A 27620-nucleotide genomic window follows, 5' to 3' on the forward strand; every position below is an offset into this window, starting at 1 on the left:
ATTGGAAAGAAACTCTATCAGTGTGTGGAATGTGGAAAGAGCTTCAGTAGGAAGGGCAGTCTCACTTCCCATCAAAGAATTCATACAGGGGAGAAACCATATCAGTGCTTTGAATGTGGAAAGAGCTTCAGTTGGAGCACTGATCTCACTTCCCATCAGAGAATTCATACAGGGGAGAAACCATATCAGTGCTTTGAATGTGGAAAGAGTTTCAGTCAGAACTCTAATCTCACTTCCCATCAAAGAATTCATACAGGGGAGAAACCATATCAGTGCTTTGAATGTGGAAAGAGCTTCTGTCAGAGCTCCATTCTCACTAAGCATCAGAAAATTCATACGGGGGAGAAACCATATCACTGCTTTGAATGTGGAAAGAGCTTCTGTCAGAGCTTCAATCTGACTAAGCATCAGAAAATTCATACGGGGGAGAAACCCTATCAGTGCTTTGAATGTGGAAAGAGCTTCAGTAGGAAGGAGAGTCTCACTTCCCATCAAATAATTCATATAGAGGAGAAACCCTATCAGTGCTTTGAATGTGGAAAGAGCTTCAGTAGGAAGCATAGTCTCACTTCCCATCAAATAATTCATATAGAGGAGAAACCCTATCAGTGTGTGGAATGTGGAAAGAGCTTCAGGAGGAAGAACACTCTCACTTCCCATCAAAGAATTCATACAGGGGAGAAACCCTATCAGTGTATGCAATGTGGAAGGAGCTTCAGTCAGAGCTCCTCTCTCGCTAAGCATCAGAGAATTCATACGGGGGAGAAACCCTATCAGTGCTTTGAATGTGGAAAGAGCTTTAGTCACAGCCGCAGTCTCACTTCCCATCAAAGAATTCATGCAGGGGAGAAACCCTATCAGTGCTTTGAATGTGGAAAGAGCTTTAGTCACAGCCGCAGTCTCACTTCCCATCAAAGAATTCATACAGGGGAGAAACCCTATCAGTGCTTTGAATGTGGAAAGAGCTTTAGTCGCAGCTGCAGTCTCACTTCCCATCAAAGAATTCATACAGGGGAGCAACCCTATCAGTGCTTTGAATGTGGAAAGAGCTTTAGTCACAGCTGCAGTCTCACATTCCATCAAAGAATTCATACAGGGGAGAAACCGTATCAGTGCTTTGAATGTGGAAAGAGCTTCACTGATAGCTCCTCTCTCACTTCCCATCGGAGAATTCATACAGGGGAGAAACCATATCAGTGCTTTGAATGTGGAAAGAGCTTCACTGATAGCTCCTCTCTCACCTCCCATCGGAGAATTCATACAGGGGAGAAACCATATCAATGCTTTGAATGTGGAAAGAGCTTCACTGATAGCTCCTCTCTCACTTCCCATCAAAGAATTCATACAGGGGAGAAACCATATCAGTGCTTTGAATGTGGAAAGAGCTTTAGTCACAGCCACAGTCTCACTTCCCACCAAAGAATTCATACAGGGGAGAAACCCTATCAGTGTGTGGAATGTGGAAAGAGCTTCAGTAGGAGCGACAAACTCACTTCCCATAAAAGAATCCATACAAAGGTCAGAAATGCCATTATACAGCTTTAGCAGCCAGGAAATCCGCACCTTTTTAACCAGACCTTTGTCTGATTGACATCTAATGCCCTTATAAAATGTAGTGTTTTGTGTTTTTACGTTGTAACCATCCTGAGACCTGTGGGTGTAGGCAATAGGTGCCAACTCTTAAAGGCCCAGGGGTCTTTTTCTCCAATAAAATACTTGAGGAGACTAGGCCTAAAAAAAAATCTGTGTTTTTTCATACGCAACCTTTTATTCTTCCGTAATTTGCCATACAATTTCTCTTTCAATTTGCCCTTTTAAAAAATAAAAAAATAAGCGTACAAAGGTCATGAGGAAAAAAATGGTAGCTCAGTTTACATACGCTTCAGGTTACATAGACTCCGCTAACCCAGAAATAACGCTTCAGGTTAAGAACAGAAATTGTGCTCTGGCGGTGCAGTGGCAGCAGGAGGCCCCATTAGCTAAAGTGGTGCTTCAGGTTAAGAACAGTTTCAGGTTAAGACCGGACCTCCAGAACGAATTAAGTACTTAACCCGAGGTACCACTGTACAAGAAAATACAAACGTGGACAGGTCCCTTCTTTGCGGGCCAAATACAAAAGTTTCTTTAAAGCAGGGATTCCCAAACTTGGGTCCTGGGGAGTGTCCGTGTTTTGAAAAAATAAAGGTCCTTGCCTCCTTTGCCTGGTCCTCAGACCATAGTCAGCACAAAGAGTCCTTGAAAAAGAGCCCTTTGCAGAATGCTGCTTTTATCACCAAAACTAAAACTTCTCCTGTAGGGGTCAATTAGCTAACCTGGATATATTTACCTGAATGTACTGTTAGAGACTCTTTTAAGAGGAAAAAACTCTTTCCTATGGAGACTCTTTTGAGTGGATTGCACTCCTGACTGGCATATTACTGTGTAAGCTATGACTAAGAGTCTGGAGATAACAGTAGAAGGTCAACCTTGCACATGGAAGTACGAACTGTCTAGGTCAGAGACAGATAGGATGGCCTTGCTGAAGTGTGCATGCTAGCACAGGAACCAACTCAGGGCTAAATGTCCTTTTGCCTTATATGTACAAGGAAATGTACAACTGGAAATATTCCTTATATGGACAAGGATGTTATGTATTGCAAGAACAGGAAATGTTCCTTATATGGACAAGGACAAGATTCCTGGGGTGGGAAGATGAGCCAGAGAACTGTCCATAAGAACTGTCTGAAAATTGACTAGCTTTTGTACTTTCTTGTGTGCATTTACCTTCTGCATGCAAAATAAACAACTTTTTCTCTGAAGCAATCCCCTCGAAGTGTCTTTTTGACTCCTGTGATCCCTCCCTTTGGCGTAACGCGAACCCAAGGTTAACGGAAAGGTCTGCAAGAAGGCTGCACTCCAACCACCACCAACAGCTTTACACATCAAACGCAACCAGCTTTCTACCATCCAACCCAAACAGATCACTATATATATATTTATATATATACACACAGACACACACACACACATATATACACATAGATATACAGTAGCATATTTGGGTGAAAGGTTGCATGAGTCATGCAGGCTTTGCCAATTCATTGTAGGCCGCTGACTCATGCTGACTCCGTTCCTTTTGTATTAAAGAAACAGTGGCTAATTTTTAAGCCGTGACAGGCCGCTCCCGGACTACAGTTCCCATTAACCCACCCCATTGGTCCGGAGCATCCCAGAGCCAGCTGCCTCAGCACAGATTTCAAAGTCGGCCAGCAACCGCAGTCGGGGAGTCCTCAACTCCGCCTGCCAGACCAGCTCTGTCAGCTCAGGCAGGGAGACCATGGAGGGCAAAGGAAACAGGAAGCATCCCTGCTAGGAGACCCCCCTAAGCAAGACCCCAACCCCAGAGTCTGTTCAGCCCCCTCCGCTTCTTGTAGCTGGAGTCAGTCTGGGCGCTGCCCTCCCAGGACAGGTGGGAAAGGCCTGCCAGGCAGGGAGCAGATCCTGCAAAACTCCCAGCAGGATAACCTTAGTCTTAGGCAAAGAAGGGACAAGGGAGTTCCCTGTCTCCAAGGTGTGGGGCTTTCCTTCTCTTCCATCAGGCCACAGGTAGGCCAACTCCCGCCGAGCTATGACATTCTGCAGAGGACAGAAAAACCTGGGTCAGATGACATGTCCTGCTGTCCTTTGCCAACAACAAATTGTTTTTCGTGTTGAATATATGCTATATGGTAATTTATGGACCTAATAGGTATCTCAAGCCATTTGCACATAACAAAATATGTATTTTATCAAAGTAATTGTTGAACTGAAATACAATTAAGAAGTATATTAATAGTGAAATACAATTAAGAAGTATGTATTTTTGGTAGGGGGCCCTGAGAGAGTGGGGCCCTAAGCTTTAGCTTGTTTAACTTATACGTAAATCTGTCACTGCCTGTGGTTTCCAGCAATTGCGATTCAGAAGCACGCACCTTGTATGCCTCCTTCCGGCAACTCCTGCAGCCAAGCTGGTGCCCAACGTCTTGCTCTGCTTTCCCTTGGACCACATCAGCCAGGCCGAGAGGGGGGTCTTGTCGTCTGGGCAGCCCAGGACTTCCAGACACATGGACCAGGCTGCCTTATCCACCTAGCTCCGTAATCTCTGCAGCAATGGGTTCCCAATTAGCTAAGTACCGCAGAGCCCCTGTTTTTCAAAATTCAAGCCATGGACCCCCTCCTTTTGGAAATGGTGATATCTCTGTGGTAGTTTTTGGTGCCATGGACTGTTGCGCTGGCAAAGAACGACGCGATGGACAGGATGGTATCAACGGGAAGGTGACCACGGGCAGTGCCCATGGGCTCCCTTTTATTGGCAATCTTACATAGTGGTTAATGATTAACCCTCAGGAAGAGATTCACGAACCAAATAAGGAAACCCCTCACCCAAAGGTGAGACACCCACACCATATAAGGAAATTCTCCTGCCCGGGGTTCCTTTGGTGACACCGCCCAAACTCCTCACATGGCATCTCCATTGCGTACATGCTCTTCCTCCATGCCTCTCTCACATGCGCCCCTCCCGCTGCTCATCTTGTGACTTTCCAATTATTTTTACAACCACTCCTTTGTTCTCTTGTCCTTGCTGAAACATGTTTCCCATCCTGTCGTTACCCATCAGCTAACCCAGCCATCATCTCCACAATGGACCCCCTGGGTGGGTTTGGGTTGTGCAGACCTCCAGGGATCCATGGACCACCAATTGGGATCTACTGCCCTGAGTGCTCACTAGAGGGACAGATCCTGAAGTTGAGGCTCCAGTACTTTGGCCACCTCATGAGAAGAGAAGACTCCCTAGAAAAGACCCTGGTTTTGGGAAAGATGGAGGGCACAAGGAGAAGGGGACGACAGAGGATGAGATGGTTGGACAGTGTTCTCAAAGCTACTAATATGAGTTTGGCCAAACTGCGAGAGGCAGTGGAGGATAGGCATGCCTGGCGTGCTCTGGTCCATGGGGTCACGAAGAGTCGGACACGACTGAACGACTGAACAACAACAAGCTCTACACTGTTTAAGAATCTAAGGAGCACCTGCAGAATCCATGGCCCCTGTAGTTCAGCATCCCAGTCTCACAGAGCCTATGGGAAACCAGCAAGCAGAATTTGAGCAGGAGCCTCCAGCTGTGGAGGCAGAGCATATAGGCATCATGGCTAGGAGCCAGCCATAACCCTCTCCTTCACGATTCCTGGTGGGAGCCTTGAAGTTGGCAAGGATCGAACCCGGGACCTTCTGCATGCCAAGCCCTGTTTAAGGAAGCTTTTAATATTTGATGAATTATTGTATTTTAATATTTTGCATCTTAAAGAGCAGAGACATCACCTTGTTGACAAAGGTCCGTATAGTTAAAGCTCTGGTTTTCCCAGTAGTGATGTGTGGAAGCGAGAGCTGGACCATAAAGAAGGCTGATTGCTGAAGAATTGATGCTTTTGAATGATGGTGCTGGAGGAGAAGCAGCTGTGGTCCGGACGCTTTCATGATATTTCATCGATCGGGTGCTAATATTTCTGCCAGCTCCCGTCCACCCGTCCCGGCTGCCTGGACATTTATCCTTTGGGGCCCCCTCTGCAAAAAGGTGGGCTTTGGCACACTCGTGCCGCATCGTGACTCAGGCATGGATTTAGGAATTATCTTTGGCATTGTATACAGCCTGACTGCATGCATGTTTACTCCAAACTCAATTCTGCTGAATTCATTGGTGCGCACGCCCAAGCGGGCAAGCAGAGGTCAGCCATGAAACTTATCAGAGGACCCCGGGGCCAGTGACTGCCGCTCAGTGTCACCTACCTCGCAGGATTGTTGTGAGGATATGGAGAGAGGGAGGCCCAGGCCACCTTGAGCTCCTTGGACGGGTGGGATATGAAAGGTAATAAAGACATGAGGAGAGCCCCAGTTTGGCAGTGTCTGGGTTTCAACACTGCTGTCTGGGCATGCGTGAGCCCTTATTATATCACAAAGCAGAAATCCAGCAAATCAGCAGAACTGTACTCTATTCACGCTTTCCTCTCCCCTTTTATGGCCTTGGGCACATCCCACGACCGTCCTCGCTGCAAAGTCTGCTTGCCTTGTCACTGCCAGGCTTATTTGATTCATTAAGAGGGTTCATCATCATCATCAATTTAATATTTATACCCTGCCCATCTTGTTGGGTTTCCCCAGCCACTCTGGGCAGCTCCCAACAGAATATTAAAAGCGCGTTAAAACATCAAACATTAAAAACTTCCCTAAACAGGGCTGCCTTCAGATGTCTTCTAAATGTCAGGTAGCTGTTTATTTCCTTGACCTCTGAAAAAAGGGCGCCAGCACCAAGAAGACCCTCTGCCTGGTTCCCTGTAACCTCACTTCTTGCAGTGAGGGGACAGGCAGAAGGCCCTCGGAGCTGGACCTCAGTGTCCGGGCTGAACAGTAGCCCCCCCCCCCGGTTATGTTATCTTCGGGTAAAGAACGTGGCAAACCCGGAAGAGTATTCTTTTCGGTTTTGCTGCGTGTGTATGCTTAGAAGTGGCGCCTCTGCTTATGGAATTTTCAGGGTCCGTATGGACCCCCGGAACGAATTGCATCTGTATCCAGAAGGTCCACTGAATCTGATAAATATTATTATTATCAGAAACAGGCCAACATTTTAGGAAATATTTGTTTATACTCTAAAAGGCAGCATAGTAATTCTGATGATGAGCAGAGATTTAGGGGGCGGTGGAATCTTTCACACCTCTGAAAACCCTACTCTAATGCCCCCCCAATGCACCTACAAGTACAGTACCTACATTCACCCCAGGCCTACCAAATATGCTATGTTGTTATGTAAGAGCTCCCCACATGGGGACACAATAGGCATCCATGTTTGGATCCAATGGATAACTGCCTGCAAAGCTCAGGGGGTTTTTTGCTGAGAAATTCAGGGCATCCCCATGCTATCCAAGCCTCCATCGTGGGCACACAGGATTCTGCCTGTGTTTACCTCTCAGAAACGTAGAGCAAATGAAAGCAGCTGGGAGGGTAGAATCTCCAGCAGGGTGGAACGAAAAAGAGCATAAGAAGAAATTACTGGGTCAAACCAATGACCTATCAAGTTCTAGTTACAGGTGGGTAGCCGTGTTGGTCTGCCATAGTCAAAACAAAATCAAAAATTCTTTCCAGTAGCACCTTAGAGACCAACTGAGTTTGTTTCTGGTATGAGCTTTCGTGTGCATGCACACTTCTTCAGATACACTGAAACAGAAGTCACCAGATCCTTAAATATAGTGAGGGAGTGGGGAGGGGTATTGCTCAGAAGTTCTGCTCGTCCTGCTGCTCCGGAGGGTAGGACTCGAACCCATGGCTTCAAGTTACAAGAAAGGAGATTCCAATTAAAAGTTAGGGAGAACTTTCTGATGGCAAGAGCTATTTGACAGTGGAATGGTCTCCCTTGGGGGTGGGGGTGGGCTCTCTCTGTTGTAGCGTGGGGTTAATGATTTCAGTAGGCCCAAGTGATTTCAGCTCTCTGACATAGTAGGCAGGAGACCGTTTCTGTTATGTATTGAAGTTCTCACCCTAGGCCACTAGGGGTGTGTGTATATAGTTCATTCTGCTGCAGTTTTCACTCAGGTCCGCATATGCTAATGAGGGATTGAAAAAGGACGTTCAGGGATTGGTTAGCTGCGGAAAATTGTTACTGTTGCTTTGTAGCTGAGTTCTATATAAGCAGGCTGCTGAGGCCTTCAGCTCAGTCCTGTTCCAGCCTGAGAATAAACAAGAGCTGTTTGGAAATCACTGTGTCGTCTGCTGTGTCCACCCACGACTTAACACTGGCGACGAGGATGGGATTGAATTAGGCCGTCTGAGGGTTCTCGACCCTAGCGACCTGATTCTGGCGACAGGACTCCCTGTGACTGACAGGACAGACCAGTCCACTAAAGATGGCAGCGTCACGGTTCATGGAACCATTTCATCCCGGAGCAACTGAGGCGTGGGATGCTTACCTCGAGCGTTTTGAATTCAGCATGGCTGCAAAAGGGGTCACTGATGAGGATAAAAAGAAGGCGCTGTTCCTGAGTTGCTGCGGGGCAGAGACCTTTGAGTTGGCTCGGGCACTTTTGGCCCCCACAACACTGCAGGAGGCGTCGTTCGCGAGTATCACGGAACACCTATCGAAGCACCTTAATCCTACAGCATCTAAGATGACCTGGCGCATTGAGTTCCATAAGAGACAGCAACGACCGGGAGAAACAGTGGCAGTTTTTCTCACCGAATTAAGTAAGCTGGCGAGACACTGCAAGTTCGCCAACTTGGAAGAAGCCCTGCTGGATCGGTTTGTGTGCGGTCTACGCAGCAGCAAGGGCCGCAAGCAGATTGCAGCAAAACAAGACATGGATCTCACGGCAGCGCTCCAAGAGGCCATTGCAACAGAAAATGCTGAGGAGGCTTCCGTTTCCGCCGCCGATCGAGAAGGAGCGCGGGTGATCTCCTCTGGAGAGACCCCGAGCTTTACAGGAGAAAAAGGGGTTTTGCAAGGGCTCAACAAACCCCGAAACCCAGGACAATAAAGTCCAGGGGACACAGGATACGACAGCGTCCAGGTGGCTCTCCAGCTCGGAGACCTGGCTCGTCTATAGAGGAGTCGGGAGGGAGCTGGTTTAGAGCCGGGACGCACGGGTCTATCTCACCCTGTAAAGCGCTGCCTCGGGCTCCACGGGAAGGCGGAGAATCTTCCGGAATATAAAGTACATCCCGGTCTTTTGGAAGGGGAAATAAAGAAAGCAAAGAAAATTAAGGAAAAAGCAGGAAAACCGGGAGTTGTGAAAGCACGGCAGAAAGGAAACCTGTCGGAAGCTGTGTGAGAAAATGGCGCGGGACGCTGAGCTATGAGAGGAAAGAACTGCTGAATTACGGTAATGAGCATGGCTAAATTGCTTCACTTTCCTGAGAAGCCGACTTGCAAGGTAGCAGCTGAAAGTTGTTATTCCTAAGCTACTCAAAAAGATTATTGTATGGAGGTAACTGTTGCATTTTGAACTGTTCGCTACATTCAGAACTGTATCGGCAGTATCTTGAACTGTATCTAAACTACTCGCTACATTCGGGACTGTATGGCTACATTTTGAACTCCATTTGACTCCGCTGGGACTTTGTTGCAAGATCTGATCTAGTTATTTCATGAATAAACCCTCTTGGCAAGAAAGGACAGTAAATAAAGGACATTTATAACAACGGAGGAGGCAAACCCCCAAATCTGCAGCGTCTCTCAGCGTTTGCCAGGGAAGGGGGAGGAAGAGAGGAGGGAGAATCGCTGACAAAGAGAGAAGAAAGCAAGGCAGAATTGCGACAGCAGAGGCAAGATCGTCAGTTAAAGAACTGAGGGGGGAGAATCCAGGGGGGGGAATATCATGGACTATATTTATAATTTCTGTATCGATATTTGTGGTAGGTATACAATTGAACAGTTATTGGGGTTTAAAATACAAGGGAAGGGAGACAAGAGACCCCTGGTGGCCAGTTTAAGAAAAATCTCTAAATACAGTAATAGAAAAACTAAAGAGTAAAAGTTAAGAAATGGCACATAAAGGAATAAAAATAGCAACACCAAGTGAGAGAAGGCCTTCGAAGGCTGACATTGAGGGAGAGGGGGATATGGCTAAAATATTGACAGAAATAAGAGAGATAAGGAGGGAAATGAAAGAAAGTGAGATGAATATCAGGGAAAAGTTGACTGAAATTGTAACAGAATTTACTGGTCAAATGAAAGAATTGAATACTAAGATACACACAGTTGAAGAGCAGACTAAGAAAGCTCAAAAAGAAGTAAGAGAATATAAGAAGGAGGGGGAGAAGCTGAAAGGAAAAATGGATGAGCTTGAAAAAGTACAGGAGCTGACACTGGATAATTTGGCATTGTTAGAAATGAACCAAAAAGCACAGAATGTGAAAATAAGGGGGTTAATAGAAGAGGAAGGAGAAGATTTGAGAGCAAAAATAAGTAAAGAAATAGCAAATTTGTTGGGTTGGAAAACAGAAGAAATTGAAGAGCAGATAATAAATGTTTTCAGAATAAGGGCCAATCCACCTCAAGGTAGAACAAAAAAATATCCAGGAGATTGTTTGGTAACATTGGGCTCTGTGGTACTTAGAAATGAAATCTTGAGGAAAAGTAGGGAGTCAAAATGGATTATTAATGGCAAACAAATAATAGCCTTCAGAGACATTCCGAAAAGAATTTTGCATAAAAGAAATGTTTATAAGGGATTGACAAAGACATTGGAGATAAACAAGATAAGGTTCAGATGGGAATACCCCCAAGGTGTATCATTCTATTATAAAGATAAGAAGTTCAAAATTGATTCAGTTCAAGAAATGGGGAAGTTTGGAAGGAGATACAAAGAGCTAGGCAAGATAGAAGGAGTGGAGGTAGAAGAATCGGGGGATGAAAAAGATATACAAGAGCAAGAAACTAAGGAGAATGACATTTAAACACTTTTCCTTACATATAATAAAATTATTTAAATAAATAAGCAAAATGAGTGTCAAAATAATTTCGTGGAACGTGAACGGAATGAACGATAAAAACCGAAGGAACCGTATAGGGCATATTTTGGAAAGAGAAAAAGCAGACATAATATGTCTGCAGGAAACACATGTGATAAAAAGACATAATAGAGTGTTAAAAAATAAGAAACTGGGAAATGAGTTTACCTCCTCAGATACACAAAAGAAGAGAGGGGTGGTCATTTATGTTAAAAATAAATATGATGCAAAACAAATATTTAAAGACAAAGAAGGTAGAATCTTGGGACTGCAGGTTCAATTAGAGGGAGAAAAAATAATTGCAGTGGGAATTTACGCGCCAAATGACAACAAAAGTGAATTCTTTAAAAAATTAGGAGAAATTCTCAGTGATTATATGGAATATAAAGTCATTTTGATGGGTGACTTCAATGGAGTCACATCTTTAGAAAAAGATAGATCGGAAAAGATAAAAAAAAGAACAAATCAGGGGAAACTACCAATCTCATTTGAAGCATTAATAGAGAATAATGAGTTAACAGATATATGGAGATGGAAAAACCCAACAGTGAGAGAATTTTCTTTCTATTCGGAGCCAAATAAAAGTTGGAGCAGGATAGACCAAATATGGATATCAAAAGATTTAACTACTAAGGTGTCTAAATCTGAAATTTTACCAAAAACTCTATCAGACCACAGGGCAATCCTAATGGAATTGAAAATAAAAGAACGTAAAGTGTTCAGATGGAGGATGAACGAAACCATACTGGATGACCGTAATATTTTAGAAAAGGCAAAAGATCAACTAAATATCTATTTTGAAACTAACCTAAACAAAGGAACAGATATAAATATGGTATGGGACGCTGGGAAGGCGGTTATGAGGGGGTTCCTAATCCAACAGAGCTCAATAAGAAAAAGAGAGAGAGAGAAGTTAAAAGAAGACATATTGAGGAAAATAAAAGATGTAGAAAAACAACTGGTAGCAAAACCTGAAGACCAGGAAATAAAGCAGAAGTATAAGCTCCTACAAATACAGATAGAAGGAATAGTAAGCCAAGAAGTTGAGTGGAAAATAAATCTATTAAAGCTAAAAAACTTCGAATCTGCTAATAAAACAGGAAAATGGCTTGCATGGCAGCTGAAGAAGCGAAAGAATGCAATTATAATAAACAAAATTATACAGAATGAAAAGATATTAGACAATCAGGAAAAAATAAAAAATGCATTCCTAGAATTCTACAAAAATTTATATAAAGCACCAAAAGAAGACAAGAAGAAGATTGATAACTACCTCGGAAAACATACATTGGAAGGTATTACAAAAGATCAAACAGAGTTATTAGAAAAACAGATAACAGAGGAGGAAATTACAAGTGTAATCAAAAAAGGGAAAAACGGGAAAGCTCCAGGTCCAGATGGGCTACCCATAAAATATTACAAATTGCTATATCAACAACTGATGGTTCCGTTTAAAGAAGTAATTAATAACATAATGAAAACAGGCCAAATACCCAAAACTTGGGAGGATGCACACATCACTGTGATCCATAAACAAGGTTCTGACGCAACAAATGTTAAAAATTACAGGCCAATATCGTTATTAAATAACGATTATAAAATCTTTACAAATATATTGGCAAATAGACTTAAGTTGGTTTTACCATCACAAATTCATTCCGACCAGAAAGGTTTTCTACCAGGACGACAACTAAGAGAGAATATGCGAAATATATTGAATGTGATAGAATTCTTGGATATTAAAATAAATAAGCAAGCAGCCTTAATTTTTATCGACGCTGAAAAAGCCTTCGATAATGTATCATGGCATTTTATGAGGAGGAACTTAGAAATGTTGGGAATTGGGAAAAACTTTATGAAATGTGTGGACGCAATATATAAAAATCAAAAGGCAAGAATTATTATAAACAACGATCTTACACAGAGCTTAAGTATTTCAAAAGGAACAAGACAGGGCTGCCCACTCTCGCCTTTGTTATTTATAATAACATTGGAAGTGCTATTACAAGAGATAAGAAGATCAGAAAACATCATAGGAATAAAACAGGGGCTCAGAGAACACAAGGTAAAAGCTTTTGCGGACGACATAGTTCTCACATTGCAAGACCCGCATAAATCAATGACAGAAGCACTAAAGGTGATTGAAGAATTTGGAGAACTGGCAGGTCTAAAATTAAATAGGACCAAGACTAAAATGATGGTAAAAAACTTGAGTGTGGAACAGAAACAACAGTTAGAGCAGGAAACAGGGATTGAAGCTGTGAAAAAAGTGAAATATTTGGGTATATGGCTTACATCTAAAAACTCCGACTTATACAAAAACAACTATATACCTATGTGGAAGGAGGTTAAACAAAGTCTAGACATATGGGATAAATTAAAGCTGTCTTGGTGGGGGAGAATAGCCACGGTAAAAATGATGGTGTTACCTAAGATGCTCTTTCTTTTCCAAACGATTCCAATTGTGATGGGACAAAGCCAATTTAAAGAATGGCAGAGGACAATATCCAGGTTTATATGGCAAAGAAAGAAGCCTAGAATCAAATTTAAGATCTTAACAGACAAGAAAGAAAGAGGGGGTTTTGGTGTACCTGACCTACAGATTTATTACGAGTCGGCCTGTGTAGTATGGTTAAGGGAGTGGTTCAAATTAGAAAATGTAGAACTTCTGGACTTAGAAGGATTTACAAACAGATACGGCTGGCATGCGTACCTGTGGTACGACAAGGTCAAAGTCAACAAGGCCTTTTTGAACCATTCAATAAGGAAATCATTATATTTGGTGTGGGCTAAATATAAAGAATGGTTTGAAAGGAAAACTCCAGGTTGGATATCCCCTCAAGAAGCACTCTCTGTCAAAAAACAAAACTCGGAACAACAGTGGCTTTCCTATAGAGACATTCTAGTAGAGAAAGACAATGAATATGTAATGAAACCTTATGAGGACATAAAAGATAGATTGCAAGGATGGCTAGAATATCGACAGATTCATAGTTTGTTCTTGAAAGATAAAAAAGAGAAAGGGTTTGAACAAACAAAAACAATACTGGAGAAAACAGTCATATGTGATAACACTAAAAATCTATCGAATATCTACAATTTTCTACTAGAATGGCATACCAAAGACGAGGAAATTAAGAGCTCTATGATCAAGTGGGCAATCGACTTAGGGTATAATATTGATTATGAAAAGTGGTATAAGCTATGGAATGTAACAATCAAGTTCACGGCATGTGTACAGCTCAAGGAAAATCTATATAAAATGATGTACAGGTGGTACCTCACACCAACAAAACTGTTTAAAATGTATAAGAAATGTGGGGATAAGAAATGTGGGGATAAGAAATGTTGGAAATGCGGAGCCAAAGAAGGTAATTTTATACATATGTGGTGGCTCTGTGACAAAATAAAACAATACTGGGAAAAAGTATACAATGAACTAAAAAAGATCTACAAATATAACTTTAAAAAAATACCTGAAGCATTCCTGTTAGGAATGGTAGGAGAAGACATCGAGAAAAATGATGTGAGAACATTTCTTTATGCAACAACAGGAGCGAGAATTTTGCTGGCCCAAGTTTGGAGACAGCAACAGATTCCTACCATAGAGGAATGGAGGCAAAAGATGGTCGAATACATGGATATAGCAAAATTAACATCAAAGATTAGGCAACAAGGAGGTGAAACTTTTGGAAAAGAATGGGACAAATTTAGGGTGTATTTGAATAAGTTATATGGAATATAGAAAATGAAAGGGAAATGCAAGTCTCATAGTTATTCAAAAAAATTCTTTATTGGGAAATCAAAGAAGTTATAAAACAATATTAAGAGAGAAAAGATACAAATGGAATATGAATACATGATTTAGTTCTTTTATATTTATAACAAAGCTGTTTTTTTCTGGACAATATAAGTTAATGTTTTATTAATAATATAAGATAAATTTGAAGGAGTGGCTTTACAATATGGGAACAGATTGAAAATATGTGACAGATGATAATCATAATAAAGAAGCATATATCCGTGGATACAGGTGGCAAAGGAAAACAGAAGAAGAACAGGGGGAAGCAGAAGGGGGGAAGGGGTTTTTTTTTTCCTTTTTTCTTTTCTTTCTTTCTTTTTCTATATAACAAATTGTACAAGTTTTCTACAGGATAATAGCATAAGAGTATTATTTATGTGTGTGAGATATAATCTCTGTATATATATGTAATTTATAAATGCTGTACAATTTTTGTTTAAAGAAGAATTACGAGAAAACTTAATAAAAATTATTAAGGAAAAAAAAAACAGAAAATGCTGAGAGAGAGGAGCAAAACCAGGAAGTCAGCCCCCATCCTACTAAGAGGCCAATTGCTGTACATCATGAAGAGGCTAGCAGTGACGAGGGGTCAACCAGCGAAGACGATGACGTGCACAAGACGAAGCGGGAACACAGGAAGTTCAAACAGAAGTCCAAGGACCAATCAGAAGTCGCTGGCTGTGGAGGCAACCACCCCCGCGCCAAATGTCGATTCAGAGACGCCACCTGCCGGCAGTGCTCCAGAAAAGGTCACATCGCCAAGGTCTGCCGATCAACTCCATCACACACAGCCTCTTCACCATCTCGTAAGTCCAAGTCGTCACCCCGGTCCACAAACAGTAACTGCTTTGCTCTCACCAACTGTTGCTGCTCATCCGGAACCACGATTGGACAAACCGACTCGCCTGCGAGACGCAAACTACACATCACGGTGCTCATCGAAGGAGCTCCATGTGACATGGAGATCGACACCGGGTCCGCCCTGTCCGTTGTGTCCTGGAGCACTATCAAAAGACTTGTGCCCAAGCTTTCTAAGAGGCAGCTTGACCTACATCGCGTACACCTGAGAGACTACCAGGGGAACGACATTCCCGTGACAGGCGTCGGCCAGTTCCAGGTCAAGTTCAAGAATTTCTCAGGCCCACTCCGTCTCGTGGTAGTTGAAGATCCGCGTCCCAGCCTCCTAGGGCTAGAATGGTTTGGCGCCCTAGGCCTGGAAGTCACCGGCGTCAACAGCATCTCCAACGCAGAAGTTGAAACCTTAATCAAAGAATTTGCCGAGGTTTTTGATGGCACATTGGGCCAATATACAGGTACACCCATCTCCTTTAGCCTTGATCCACAAGTCGCTCCAATCAAGCTAAAGCCACGCCGGGTTCCGTTCGCCCTCAAGGCTAAGGTGGACGAACAGCTGGATAAATTAATCGCGCAAGGTGTTTTGGAGCCAGTCGACCACGCCAAGTGGGAAACGCCTATAGTCACACCTATAAAGCCGGCTGGGTCGGTGAGAATATGCGCAGACTACAAGTGCACAATCAACAAGGCACTTCAGCAGCACGCTTATCCAGTTCCCGTCGTCCAACACCTGCTGCATTCCCTGGGTGAAGGCAAGGTCTTTGCTAAGCTGGAGCTTGCCCAAGCCTATCAACAACTGCCTGTGGACGACGCCACCGCTGAAGCTCAGACGATCGTCACCCACCGAGGAGCGTTCCGATGCCGCCAGCTACAGTTCGGGGTGAGCGTGGCTCCTGGCATCTTTCAAAGCCTCATGGAGCGCCTTCTGCAGGGGCTGCCAGGCGTGGTACCATATTTCGATGATGTACTGGTATCCGCAGACTCAAATCAACAGCTGTTCGAGCGCCTCCGCGCCGTGCTGACCAGGTTCCAGGAGGCAGGACTCAAGGTGAAGAAAGAAAAGTGTCAGATTGCCGTTCCACAAGTGGAGTTCCTGGGCTACCTTATCAACGCCTCTGGTCTTCACCCAACGGCATCCAAAATCCGGGCCATCCAGGAGGCCCCGATTCCAAAGAACAAGACCGAGTTGCAGGCGTTCCTGGGGCTGCTGAACTTCTACAATATGTTCCTGCCCCACAAAGCAACGCTAGCTGAGCCTCTCCACCGCCTCCTCAGCACGAAGGCACCGTGGTCCTGGGGTCATCGGGTAATGGCGGCCTTCAACGCAGTCAAGGCCCTCGTCTCATCGGACAGTGTGCTGGTACAGTACAGTGAAGCCAGGCCGCTGGTCCTCGCCTGCGACGCCTCGCCCTTTGGCATCGGCGCCGTCCTCAGTCACCGGTTTCCGGATGGAAGGGAAGCACCGCTTGCTTACTTCTCTCGGACGCTGTCTCCGGCTGAACGGAATTACAGCCAGCTCGACAAGGAGGCACTGGCGCTTGTGGCTGGAGTGAAGAGGTTCCACGAATATCTCTACGGGAGAACCTTTGACCTCATCACTGACCACAAGCCGCTCCTGGGCCTCCTTGCGGGTGACAGACCAACTCCACCGATCCTCTCGCCACGCATGCTGCGATGGACTGTTTTTCTGGCAGCCTACAGCTATCAGCTCATCCATCGCCCTGGAAAATCGCTGGGCCATGCTGACGCCCTCAGTCATTGCCCTCTTCCAGCGTTTGCGGAAGATCCAGCTCCTGCTTCATCGCTACTCCTGATTGAGGACCTCCCAGCAGCACCAGTGTCGGCTGCCGATGTGGCCTCTGCATCTGCCCAGGACCGCACCATCAGACGTGTGCTCAACTGGGTGTGGAGGGGGTGGCCAGAAGGGCCATTCACACCAGAGTTCCAGCCATTTGCAACCAGACAGCATGAACTCTCAGCTCATCGCGGCTGCCTACTGTGGGGAGACCGAGTCGTGGTTCCCCAAAGACTCCGTCAACGCGTCCTTGAGGCTCTGCACATCGGCCACCCAGGGATCGTCAAAATGAAGGCGTTGGCTCGGTGTTACGTCTGGTGGCCTAACATGGACGATGCCATCACCTCCTGGGTTGCCTCCTGTCAAGCGTGTCAAGAATCGAGACCTGCACCACCGGCAGCTAAGGGCAACACCTGGGAGATGCCAAAGGCACCCTGGTCGAGAGTGCACATCGATCTTGCTGGCCCTTTTCATGGCCGGACCTTTATGGTAGTGGTGGACGCTTATTCCAAATGGCTGGAGGTGGCCCTGACGCCCTCCACCACTACCGAAGCCATAATCCGGGTGCTGCGGGGCCTATTTGCAACGCATGGATGTCCTGATGTCCTCGTCTCCGACAACGGGCCAAAGTTCACATCAGGCACTTTTGAAAGATACCTCTTGGGGCTGGGCATCCGCCACGCCCTAACAGCACCATTTCACCCGGCCAGCAACGGACAGGCGGAAAGAATGGTGCGCTCAGCGAAAGAGGCACTGGCGCGCCTGGACCAGAAGGACTGGCATGAGCGGGTAACGGAATACTTGCTCGTGCAGCACATCACCCCGCATGCAGCCACAGGGCAGAGTCCAGCTGAACTGCTTATGGGCCGTCGCCTCAGATCTCCACTCGACCGGTTGCATCCAGACTTTGGGGTAGCTGAGCCCCCGGGCTGTGCTAACGTGCCAAGGTCTTTTATCCCTGGAGATAAGGTTTTTGCCAGGAATTATGTGGGGGACATTCCTTGGGTGCCGGCCACGATAGTGGGAGTCACTGGGTCCCGCTCATATCAGGTGGCACTTGAGGACAGGCGTTTGTGGCGCCGACACATAGACCAACTAAGGCGCCGAGTTGGGAATTTGGACGATACTGCAGTACCCTCAACTGTGGCCTCAGCTCCAGAATCGACACCAATGGAAGGCGAGGCTCCACCTACACCCACTTCACAAACTGCGGACATGGAGCCGAGCCGAGCCACTGCAGTGGTTTTGCCTGACTCCCTTGAAACTCGGACCACTGCCTTGCCTGAGAGTCCGCTTGCGGCAGTCCCTTCAACAGCAGCGGAGCCAGGCGCAACGCCATCATTGGTAGCACTGCAGTCGCAACGGGAATCAAGTAGCCAACCGGACTCTGATACTGGCCCACGGCGGTCAGGTAGGGTTTCCAAATGCCCGACTTATTTAAAAGACTATGTTACCAACAATTTGCACACGTAATGCTGCATTGTAAATAGAAGTAGTTATGCTATGTGCCTTAATGAACCAACAAAAGTATTGCTGTATATAATGGAAGCAATATGATTGTAACCTAATGCCTTATCTCGGTGGGGAGGGGTGTTATGTATTGAAGTTCTCACCCTAGGCCACTAGGGGTGTGTGTATATAGTTCATTCTGCTGCAGTTTTCACTCAGGTCCGCATATGCTAATGAGGGATTGAAAAAGGACGTTCAGGGATTGGTTAACTGCAGAAAATTGTTACTGTTGCTTTGTAGCTGAGTTCTATATAAGCAGGCTGCTGAGGCCTTCAGCTCAGTCCTGTTCCAGCCTGAGAATAAACAAGAGCTGTTTGGAAATCACTGTGTCGTCTGCTGTGTCCACCCACGACTTAACAGTTTCTTCATGTAACAATTCTTTATTCAGGCAAACAAGACTGGGCGAACTGAGGAGAGGGAAGCTACATTTATAGGGACGGGGAGCTGGCTCAGAAGTGATACATTTTGGAGGGAGCAATCTCAAGCAACCACAACGCTGCCTTTAGGTGGAAACCAATAAGACTGAGGATCCAAATACAGCAGCTTCAATGAACCAATAGTAGCTGTTCCTTCTGGAACAGAAAGGCGGTTACTTTACCCTAATGAGAATACAAACAATAATAGTACAGAAATTCCTTCCAGTAGCACCTTAGAGACCAACTAAGTTTGTTCTTGGTATGAGCTTTCGTGTGCATGCACACTTCTTCAGGTGCACTGAAGCAGAAGTCCCCAGACCCTTATATATAGTGAGGGAGTGGGGAGGGGTATGACTCAGAAGGGTGGTGGGAATGGGGGATTGGCTGATGGGTGTGGAAAACCTGTTGATAACTGTTAACGACTGCAATTGGTCCTACAGGAAAAGGCAAGGGACTGAGATGGCTAAAGATAGCTTTGTCATGTATAATGAGATAAGAATCCAATGTCTTTGTTCAGACCAGGTCTCTCCGTGGTTTTAAGTTTAGTAATTAATTGCATTTCAGCAACTAGGCCTACTCTTTCCAGTCTATTTCTGAAATTCCTTTGTATTAAGACAGCTACTTTGAGATCTTGTATAGAATGTCCTGGGGGATGGAAGTGTTCTCCTACTGGTTTCTCTGTCTTGTGATTCCTGATATCAGTGTTACTTGAAGGAATTTCTTATTTTTTATTTTGTTTTGACTATGGCAGACCAACATGGCTACCTACCTGCAACTAGTACAAATATAATAACCTTTGAATCAATGCACAACACTCTCCTTCCTTGGAGGTTTATATGCAGAGATCGGACGGCCATCTGCCATGGATGCTTCAGCTAAGATTCCTGCATTGCTGGGGGTTGGACTAGATGACCCTCGGATCCCCTCCTATCTCTCCACTCCTGAATTCGAGGAGGAGGTTCCTTGCCTCCTGCAAAGCCCTTTTCCCTGCAAGCTGTTCCTCTGGTTTCTGGCCAACAGGGGGAGATGCTCAGAGTCCAACCAAGAGCCTCACCCCCAAAAGGAGATCTGGGCATTGGCGTAGCCAGGGGGGCAGGTGCCCCCCTAAATCCATAAAAAATAATAAAAATCTGAGATTCTCCCAAGCGAGAGAGGGAAGAGCTTGGTGGACTCGGCTCTGAAAGGGTTAAAGGGAACCGAGCTGCCTTCCTAGAGAAGCCAGGAAGCAAGAGCAGGCCAGGTCCTCCAGAGCCAAGGCCCCTCCCTCCCCAGTCCTCTCCTGCAAGGGCTGCATGGCTGTCCCCTCCTGGGATCTGGTGAGTCTCCTCTCTCTCCCCCCAGAGGGTGCAGTGGGGAGGCGGTGGGGGTCCCAGGGCTGCAGCAGGGGAGGATGCCAGCCTGGGGGGCCTGGTCTGCTCATGCAGGGGGAGGAGAGGGTCCTGCCAGGGAGGGGCGAGGTCTGCAACGCTCTCCTTCCTGGAGATCACAGGGTCCCAAATGACTCCACGAAATCTCCCTTCTTTAAACAAAGGAGTCCCTGGGACTTGAACTCTGTGTGACATCGCTCAGCGTCATTGCACAACGGAGGAAATATGTGCCAATGGTCTAAAGGTGGACGAGGAGGTGGACTATCCACCCCTGCCCACCCCCCAAAAAAGCCACGTGGAGGAAGGAAGGAAATAAAGAGAGAGAGAGAGAGAGAGAGAGAGAGAGAGAGAGAGAGAGAGAGAGAGAGAAAGGCCAGGAATAAAGAGAGGGATCCCAGCCCATAGTCTGGCTGCTGCATTGCAAACCAGTTTCCCAATCAGAGCCGTCTCATCCATAGAGGCCGGTGGCGCGGCGCGCCAGGGCGCAGGACACCCCAGGGGCACCCCCGCGAGCCCACCGGCATACCGGGCTCCCCCTCCCCAACCCGCCCCGCCCCCACGGGCAGGCGCGCACTCGCGCGCCGGCGGGCAGGCGGGCTGTAAGCCGCCCGCCCTCGCCTCCCGGAGCCCCAGCTGGAGCGCTGAAGCGGCGCGGGGCTTTGCGCGACCTTCCAGTACTCCAGCTGGGGCTCTGGGAGGCGAGGGCGGCCGGCTTGCAGCCCGCCCGCCCTCCCGCCGGTGCGCGAGCGCCCGCCCGCCCCTCATCCTCCGCCCGCCGGAGCGCGGGCGCCCGCTCCAACGCCACGCCTCTCATCCCCGCTCGCCCACCCCCCCTCCCGAGGGGTGGCCAGCGCGGGAGGGAGGTGGGCGGAGAGGCGGCAGGCTGGGGGCGCCGAGGGATCGCTGCGCCAGGGCGGCAGATCCCTCTAAGACGGGCCTGTTCCCAATCATCTCCAAGGGCAGCTCCACACAAAGGTCAGTGCAGCAATCCCCTCGCACCCAGAGCAGGGCATCCCAGGACCACATCCTCTTTGTCCCAAAGGAATTGTTGCTCGCAAAGCAGCCAGAAATGGGTACAGCTACTCTGAGCCTCCAGGGAGCTTGGCATCAATGGCTGTGTGTGAGAGTTAAGCTAATAAATAATAATAATAATAATAATAATAATAATAAATTTCCTACCTAAATTTCAAGGGAGATGTCTTTGGCCCCACCCACTTGGCCCTCAGGGGGTTGGCCAGATACATACCTTGCCCTCACAGTAAAGAAAAAGGGACCCCATCCCAGGAGTCTGTCTTGAGAGCGGCAGAAAGTCCAAGTGCAAGAAAAGGAGACAGAAGCAGGGGAGTGGGGGTGGGGGTGGGAAGCCACTCCTGAGGACCCCCGGGTGAGGACCCCCACTAGAGCCAAGCATCCAATTTTCACAAGATTCCCTTGTTAGTTCCCTTGTTAGTCGGTTCTGACTTCATGCATTGACTGGAAGGCAGCAGAAACCAGGTTGATTAATATCACAGAAATCCCTTCAGCTGCCTCCACATTTTGCATTGCTAGGGGGGCTCCATACAGGATAGAGAACATCCAATAATGGTCTGCTGATGGCCCATCTGTTTTCTGGGAAAGCATCCATGCAATGAGATTTCACACCTTTCAAGTCTTTTTCAATCTCTTTCTAATATTTCTCCCCATTCTCTGTTTTGAATCCTTGTTTCTTTTTCAGGGAAAGGATCATTTTGCAGAAGTGGACCTGGATTCCTGTGAGGCAGAGAGGCCTCCGTTGGACACCAGAGAGAGGCCACTGGGTAAGGAGGAAGGTGGGTTTTTCCCCGTTTGGTCTCATCCCTGTTGGTTTTCCAACTCATCAAACTCCCTCTCCTTTTGCCAGAAGCCACTGTCCCTGCTTGTCTCTCAGAGCCAGCAGACCCCCTGCATTGCAGGAATCTCTGCTAGATCTTCCAAGACAGATGGCCATCCAAAATAGGCTTATTTTATTTCTAGATGGATCACTGAATGCTAAAATTTGTTTCTAAGCAGTGGACAAAGGAAAACAAATAGTGGCCTTGATTCACCTAACCAGCCCCATCTGCTGCAAAACGGGGCCTGCCCCCCATTCCTCCCCCTCTCCATGCCCCCATGAACCCCTTGAATTTAGGGCATTGGGAGTGACTCCCCAGAACAGATCACGAGGAGAGGAGAAAGTGGATCCTTACATGAGGGAAACTGGAATCCTTGCGTAGGCAGAATGACTTGGAATACACAAGGTGAAGTACAACCTATTTGCACAAAGACGAACACCCGTCATTAAAACACAGAATAAAACAAGCATCCATAATTAAAATGTGCAGCCAAGAAATCCTATTGAAACAAGACTGCAATTTACAGGAAGGAAACAACAGAGCATTGTGTAGCAGATCATATAGATGCTGTCTCAGAGGAGGACATTTCCCTTTTTCTTTTAGGGTCCTTTGAAGATCTCGCTGTTCGTTTCATGGACAAGGAGTGGGCATTGCTGGATCCTGACCAGAGAGCTCTGTATAAGGACGTCATGGAGGAGAATTGTGGGGTCGTGGCCTCTCTTGGTAAGGCTCCCTGTGGGATTGACATATCTGCCTGGAAATTCAAAAATTACCTCTATGTGACCAACCTCATATATTTTCACAGAGTTCAACAGCCCCCCCATAACACCTGGGAACCTAACACACCCACAATAAACAGTAAATTACAGTTTTTTCTTTGAACAATCTTCCTCAAAGTATTCCTTTTTCTACCACGATTGTGCTGCTCTGAACTGCCCAGGCCACCTTAAATGTCAGCTTCAGAATTGTTAGGAAAGATAAGTAGCTTCAGGTTTTCTGTTTTTGTTTTTGCTCCTGTCAGTCTTGGGTTGACCAAAGAGAGGACTGAAATTGGAGATGGAGGGGATGCCATGACTGGGCCAAACAAAATCCATCCCAGAGAAGAGCCAGGCTTATTGAATCTCAGGTAGTAGTAGCAGGGAGGAGGAGGAGAAGGAGGAGGATAGTACCGTAATATAGTGGTCACTTGGTTTACAGACTTAATCTTTTCCGGAACAGGACTGTTCTTAAATCGAGGTACCACTGTAGTAATAATAATAATTTTTATTTATATCCTGCCGATCTGGCTGGGTTGCCCCTGCCACTCTGGGCGGCTTCCAACACATATATAAACATGAAACATAAATAATAATAATCTGATCCCATATAAAAAGAACATTAATTTTAAAATGAATAACTTATACTAGTGGCCAAACTTGTGGAAACCTTTTGTGAAAAGTGTATTTCTGAGGTTTGATGGGTCATAACACCACTTTTGTGTGGAGTCATACCATAAAATTATATATCAATGGAAAGATAATATAATAAATAATGAAGAATGTAATGCAATAACTTTTATGATGGAGTATTTATTAGAACAGCAGTCATAAAGAAAAAACCGTGAAACCTTTGGTAACCATTGATAACCTTTAGCTTTAATTACGGCCTTACATGGTCTTCCCGTGAAATGAACCAAGTTTTTAGTTCTGCACTTGTTATATCGTGAAACCATATATAGCTGAATTATTTCCTCTGTTAATTGGGTTGCTTCAGACTAACAGTTTCTTTATTCGGCTCCATAGGTTTCCGATTGGATTAAAGTTTGGGTGCTGTAAGGACGTTCAGTGGTTGCTCATGAGTAAAGCGCCAAACGGAGAACTTCTAAAAACTAAGTTCTTTATTGTGCAAACTATATACAGTGGAGCAAAAGTTCAAACATCCATCTCATCCCTCCGCAGAGTCCAGGAATGAACCCTTCCGGTTCTTTCTCGAGCAAAAAAGGCGCGGGATCCTGAACCCCCGCCTCCCCCTTCCACGTCCTTCCTGCCTGCCCCCTCGGAGCGTGGGAACCTGACCCCGTTCCCTGCTATCCCCTCGGCGCTGAGGCTCCGCGATTCTGTCAGAGCCCCTGCACCGCCTTCCTGCCTCCGACTCCCCTTCCCCACTAGATGAATGGTTGCTTCTGCTAGAGGAGGGGGAGGGCGAGCTAGTGAATAACGCAGGGGGTTCCCTGTACTGCAAACGATCCCGGGGTGCTACCTGCCACCTGCCGTGGGGACGGGGGTTTCCTGACAGGTTATTCCCAGGCCATTCCAGCAGTGGAATAGGATTGTCTTGAAAGCACCTTTTGCATACAGCAGCAACATGACATGGAGCTGAATGCTGTTGAAAACAAATATTTCTATAAATATATATAAATGCTTCAGTTTCTGGGAAAAGATCACCTGCGGAACACTTCAGTTTGGGCTCAAGTATTTCATTCATGCATTTTGGGGCATTTACATTCCCATTAATGACACAAATTCTGCCCACACCTTTTGCTGCCATACAACCCCAGGTCATCACACTATCTGGGTGTTTTACGGTCGGTGTAACGCAGGTAGGATGTAAATCTTTGATTCTTCTCCTCGCGTATTTCATGCCATCACTACCAAGTGACGATATTTGGGTCTCATCGCTCCAAATAACACTGCCCATTGTTCCTCTGTCCAGTTAACATGGGTTTAATCCTTTCAACCTTTGCTTGAGAGATAACAATGGCTTTTTCCTTACAATTCCAGCCTTTAGACCAGTCCTTGCATTCAACTTCACATTACATTTGCCATGCCATCTTGTATGCACCCGGATGATTTTCTTTTGTCATGTAGGGACAGTCTCTCCATTCTTCGATCTTCACTTTCCCTTGTGCACCTTTTCCTGCCTTTACCAGTCTAATTTTGTAATGACTGAGTCTCCTTATATCTCTTCAAAAATATAACAAAAGGCCAGCTTTGATTAAGTTTTCCCCAATCTCTCTTCTAATTTTTTCATAACTGTAGCCTTGTTCACTTAATAGTACAATTTTACACCGCTTTCTGGGTGGCCAATCAACTCTTTGGGTCATTTCTACAATTTTATTATGCTTTACAAACTCACTAAATGTAAGAACACGAAAAACCAACCAACTTGATAACAATCACATAACACACTGACAAAAGCCAGCCTAAGCAAGTTGTGCTTCCTTTTTCTGGTTATTTCGCTATAAGGTTTGATAGAATACAGGTAATTGAACAAACTTTGTTGGATTGCATTCTTGATTAAATTATCTTCCCATTGATATATAATTTCATAATATTACTCCAAAAGAAGTGGTGTTATGAGCCATTAAACCTCTGAAATACACATTTTTTCCAAAAGGGTTCCACAATTTTGACCACTACTGTATATCAAACAAAGCAACACTCAACAACTCATCAGAATCCAATAATAAATATATTTGTTAATTACAAACAACACAGGTAATAAACACACCCCAAACTCCCTTCAGTACTTCTCCATTTGTTCCTGAGGCTCTACTCCCTTTTTGTCTCGATTGCAGATAATGGAGGAAGCTGCAGTCAGAGCTCCCATTCCATTTCCCATCAACAAAATCTCATTGGAAAGAAACTCTATCAGTGTGTGGAATGTGGAAAGAGCTTCAGGTACAGCCAAAGTCTCAATTCCCATCAAAGAATTCATACAGGGGAGAAACGATATCAGTGCTTTGAATGTGGAAAGAGCTTCACTGATAGCTCCCATCTCACTTCCCATCAAAGAATTCATACAGGGGAGAAACCATATCAGTGCTTTGAATGTGGAAAGAGCTTCACTGATAGCTCCCATCTCACTTCCCATCGAAGAATTCATACAGGGGAGAAACCATATCAGTGCTTTGAATGTGGAAAGAGCTTCAGTCAGAGCTCCACTCTCACTTCCCATCAAAGAATTCATACAGGGGAGAAACCATATCAGTGCTTTGAATGTGGAAAGAGCTTCAGGAGGAAGGACAGTCTCACTTACCATCAAATAATTCATACAGGGGAGAAACCATATCAGTGCTTTGAATGTGGAAAGAGCTTCTGTCAGAGCTCCATTCTCACTCAGCATCAGAAAATTCATACGGGGGAGAAACCATATCACTGCTTTGAATGTGGAAAGAGCTTCTGTCAGAGCTTCAATCTGACTAAGCATCAGAAAATTCATACGGGGGAGAAACCATATCAGTGCTTTGAATGTGGAAAGAGCTTCATTTGGAGCAGTGATCTCACTTCCCATCAGAGAATTCATACAGGGGAGAAACCCTATCAGTGCTTTGAATGTGGAAAGAGCTTCATTTGGAGCACTGATCTCACTTCCCATCAGAGAATTCATACAGGGGAGAAACCCTATCAGTGCTTTGAGTGTGGAAAGAGCTTTAGTCACAGCCGCAGTCTCAATTCCCATCAAAGAATTCATACAGGGGAGAAACCCTATCAGTGTGTGGAATGTGGAAAGAGCTTCATTCAGAGAGCTCATCTCTCTTTCCATCAAAGAATTCATACAGGGGAGAAACCATATCAGTGCTTTGAATGTGGAAAGTGCTTCAGTCAGAGCTCCCACCTCACTTCCCATCAAAGAATTCATACAGGGGAGAAACCCTATCAGTGTGTGGAATGTGGAAAGAGCTTCATTCAGAGCTCCTCTCTCACTTCCCATCGGAGAATTCATATAGAGGGGAAACCCTATCAGTGTGTGGAATGTGGAAAGAGCTTCAGTAGGAAGGACAGTCTCACTTCCCATCAAAGAATTCATACAGGGGAGAAACCCTATCAGTGTGTGGAATGTGGAAAGAGCTTCAGTCGGAGCTCCTCTCTCACTTCCCATCAAAGAATCCATATCAAGGTCGGAAAAACCATTATACCGCTTTAGGAGACAGGCAAATCCGCACCTTGTTAACCAGACCTTTGTCTGATTGACATCTAATTCCCTTTTAAAATGTGGTGTTTTGTGTTTTTATGTTGTAATCATCCTGAGACCTGTGGGTGTAGGCAATAGGCGCTAACTCTTAAAGGCCCAGGGGTCTTTTTCTCCAATAAAATACTTGAAGAGACCAGGCCTAAAAAAAAATTCTGTGTTTTTTCATACGCAACCTTTTATTCTTCCGTAATTTGCCATACAATTTCTCTTTCAATTTACCCTATTAAAAAATAAAAATGTAAACGTACAAAGGTCATGAGGAAAACAAAATACAGTGGTATCTCAGGTTACAGACGCTTCAGGTTACAGACTGCTAACCCAGAAATCGTACCTCGGTTTAAGAACTTTGCTTCAGGATGAGAACAGAAATCGTGCGGCGGCAGCGGGAGGCCCCATTAGCTAAAGTGGTGCTTCAGGTTAAGAACAGTTTCAGGTTAAGAATGGACCTCCGGAACGAATTAAGTTCTTAACCCGAGGTACCACTGTAAACGTGGACAGGTCCCATCTTTGGGCGCCAAATACAAAAGTTTCTTTAAAGCAGGGTTTCCCAAACTTGGGTCCCGG

General features: G+C 45.6%; 1 protein-coding gene across 1 annotated transcript; it reads left to right on the forward strand.

Moving 5' to 3' along the window:
- Positions 1-27261, forward strand: LOC117045140 (zinc finger protein 850-like; the record flags this gene model as incomplete). The annotated part of the gene is made up of 3 exons (XM_033145930.1): positions 1-1452; positions 25821-26747; positions 26829-27261. Coding segments are annotated over 3 exons (2559 nt in total), but the record flags the coding sequence as incomplete, so codon positions are not given.
- Between the last annotated feature and the right edge of the window lie 359 nt (positions 27262-27620).

This window comes from Lacerta agilis, chromosome 4 (assembly GCF_009819535.1).
Source record: "Lacerta agilis isolate rLacAgi1 chromosome 4, rLacAgi1.pri, whole genome shotgun sequence".
NCBI lineage: Eukaryota > Metazoa > Chordata > Lepidosauria > Squamata > Lacertidae > Lacerta > Lacerta agilis.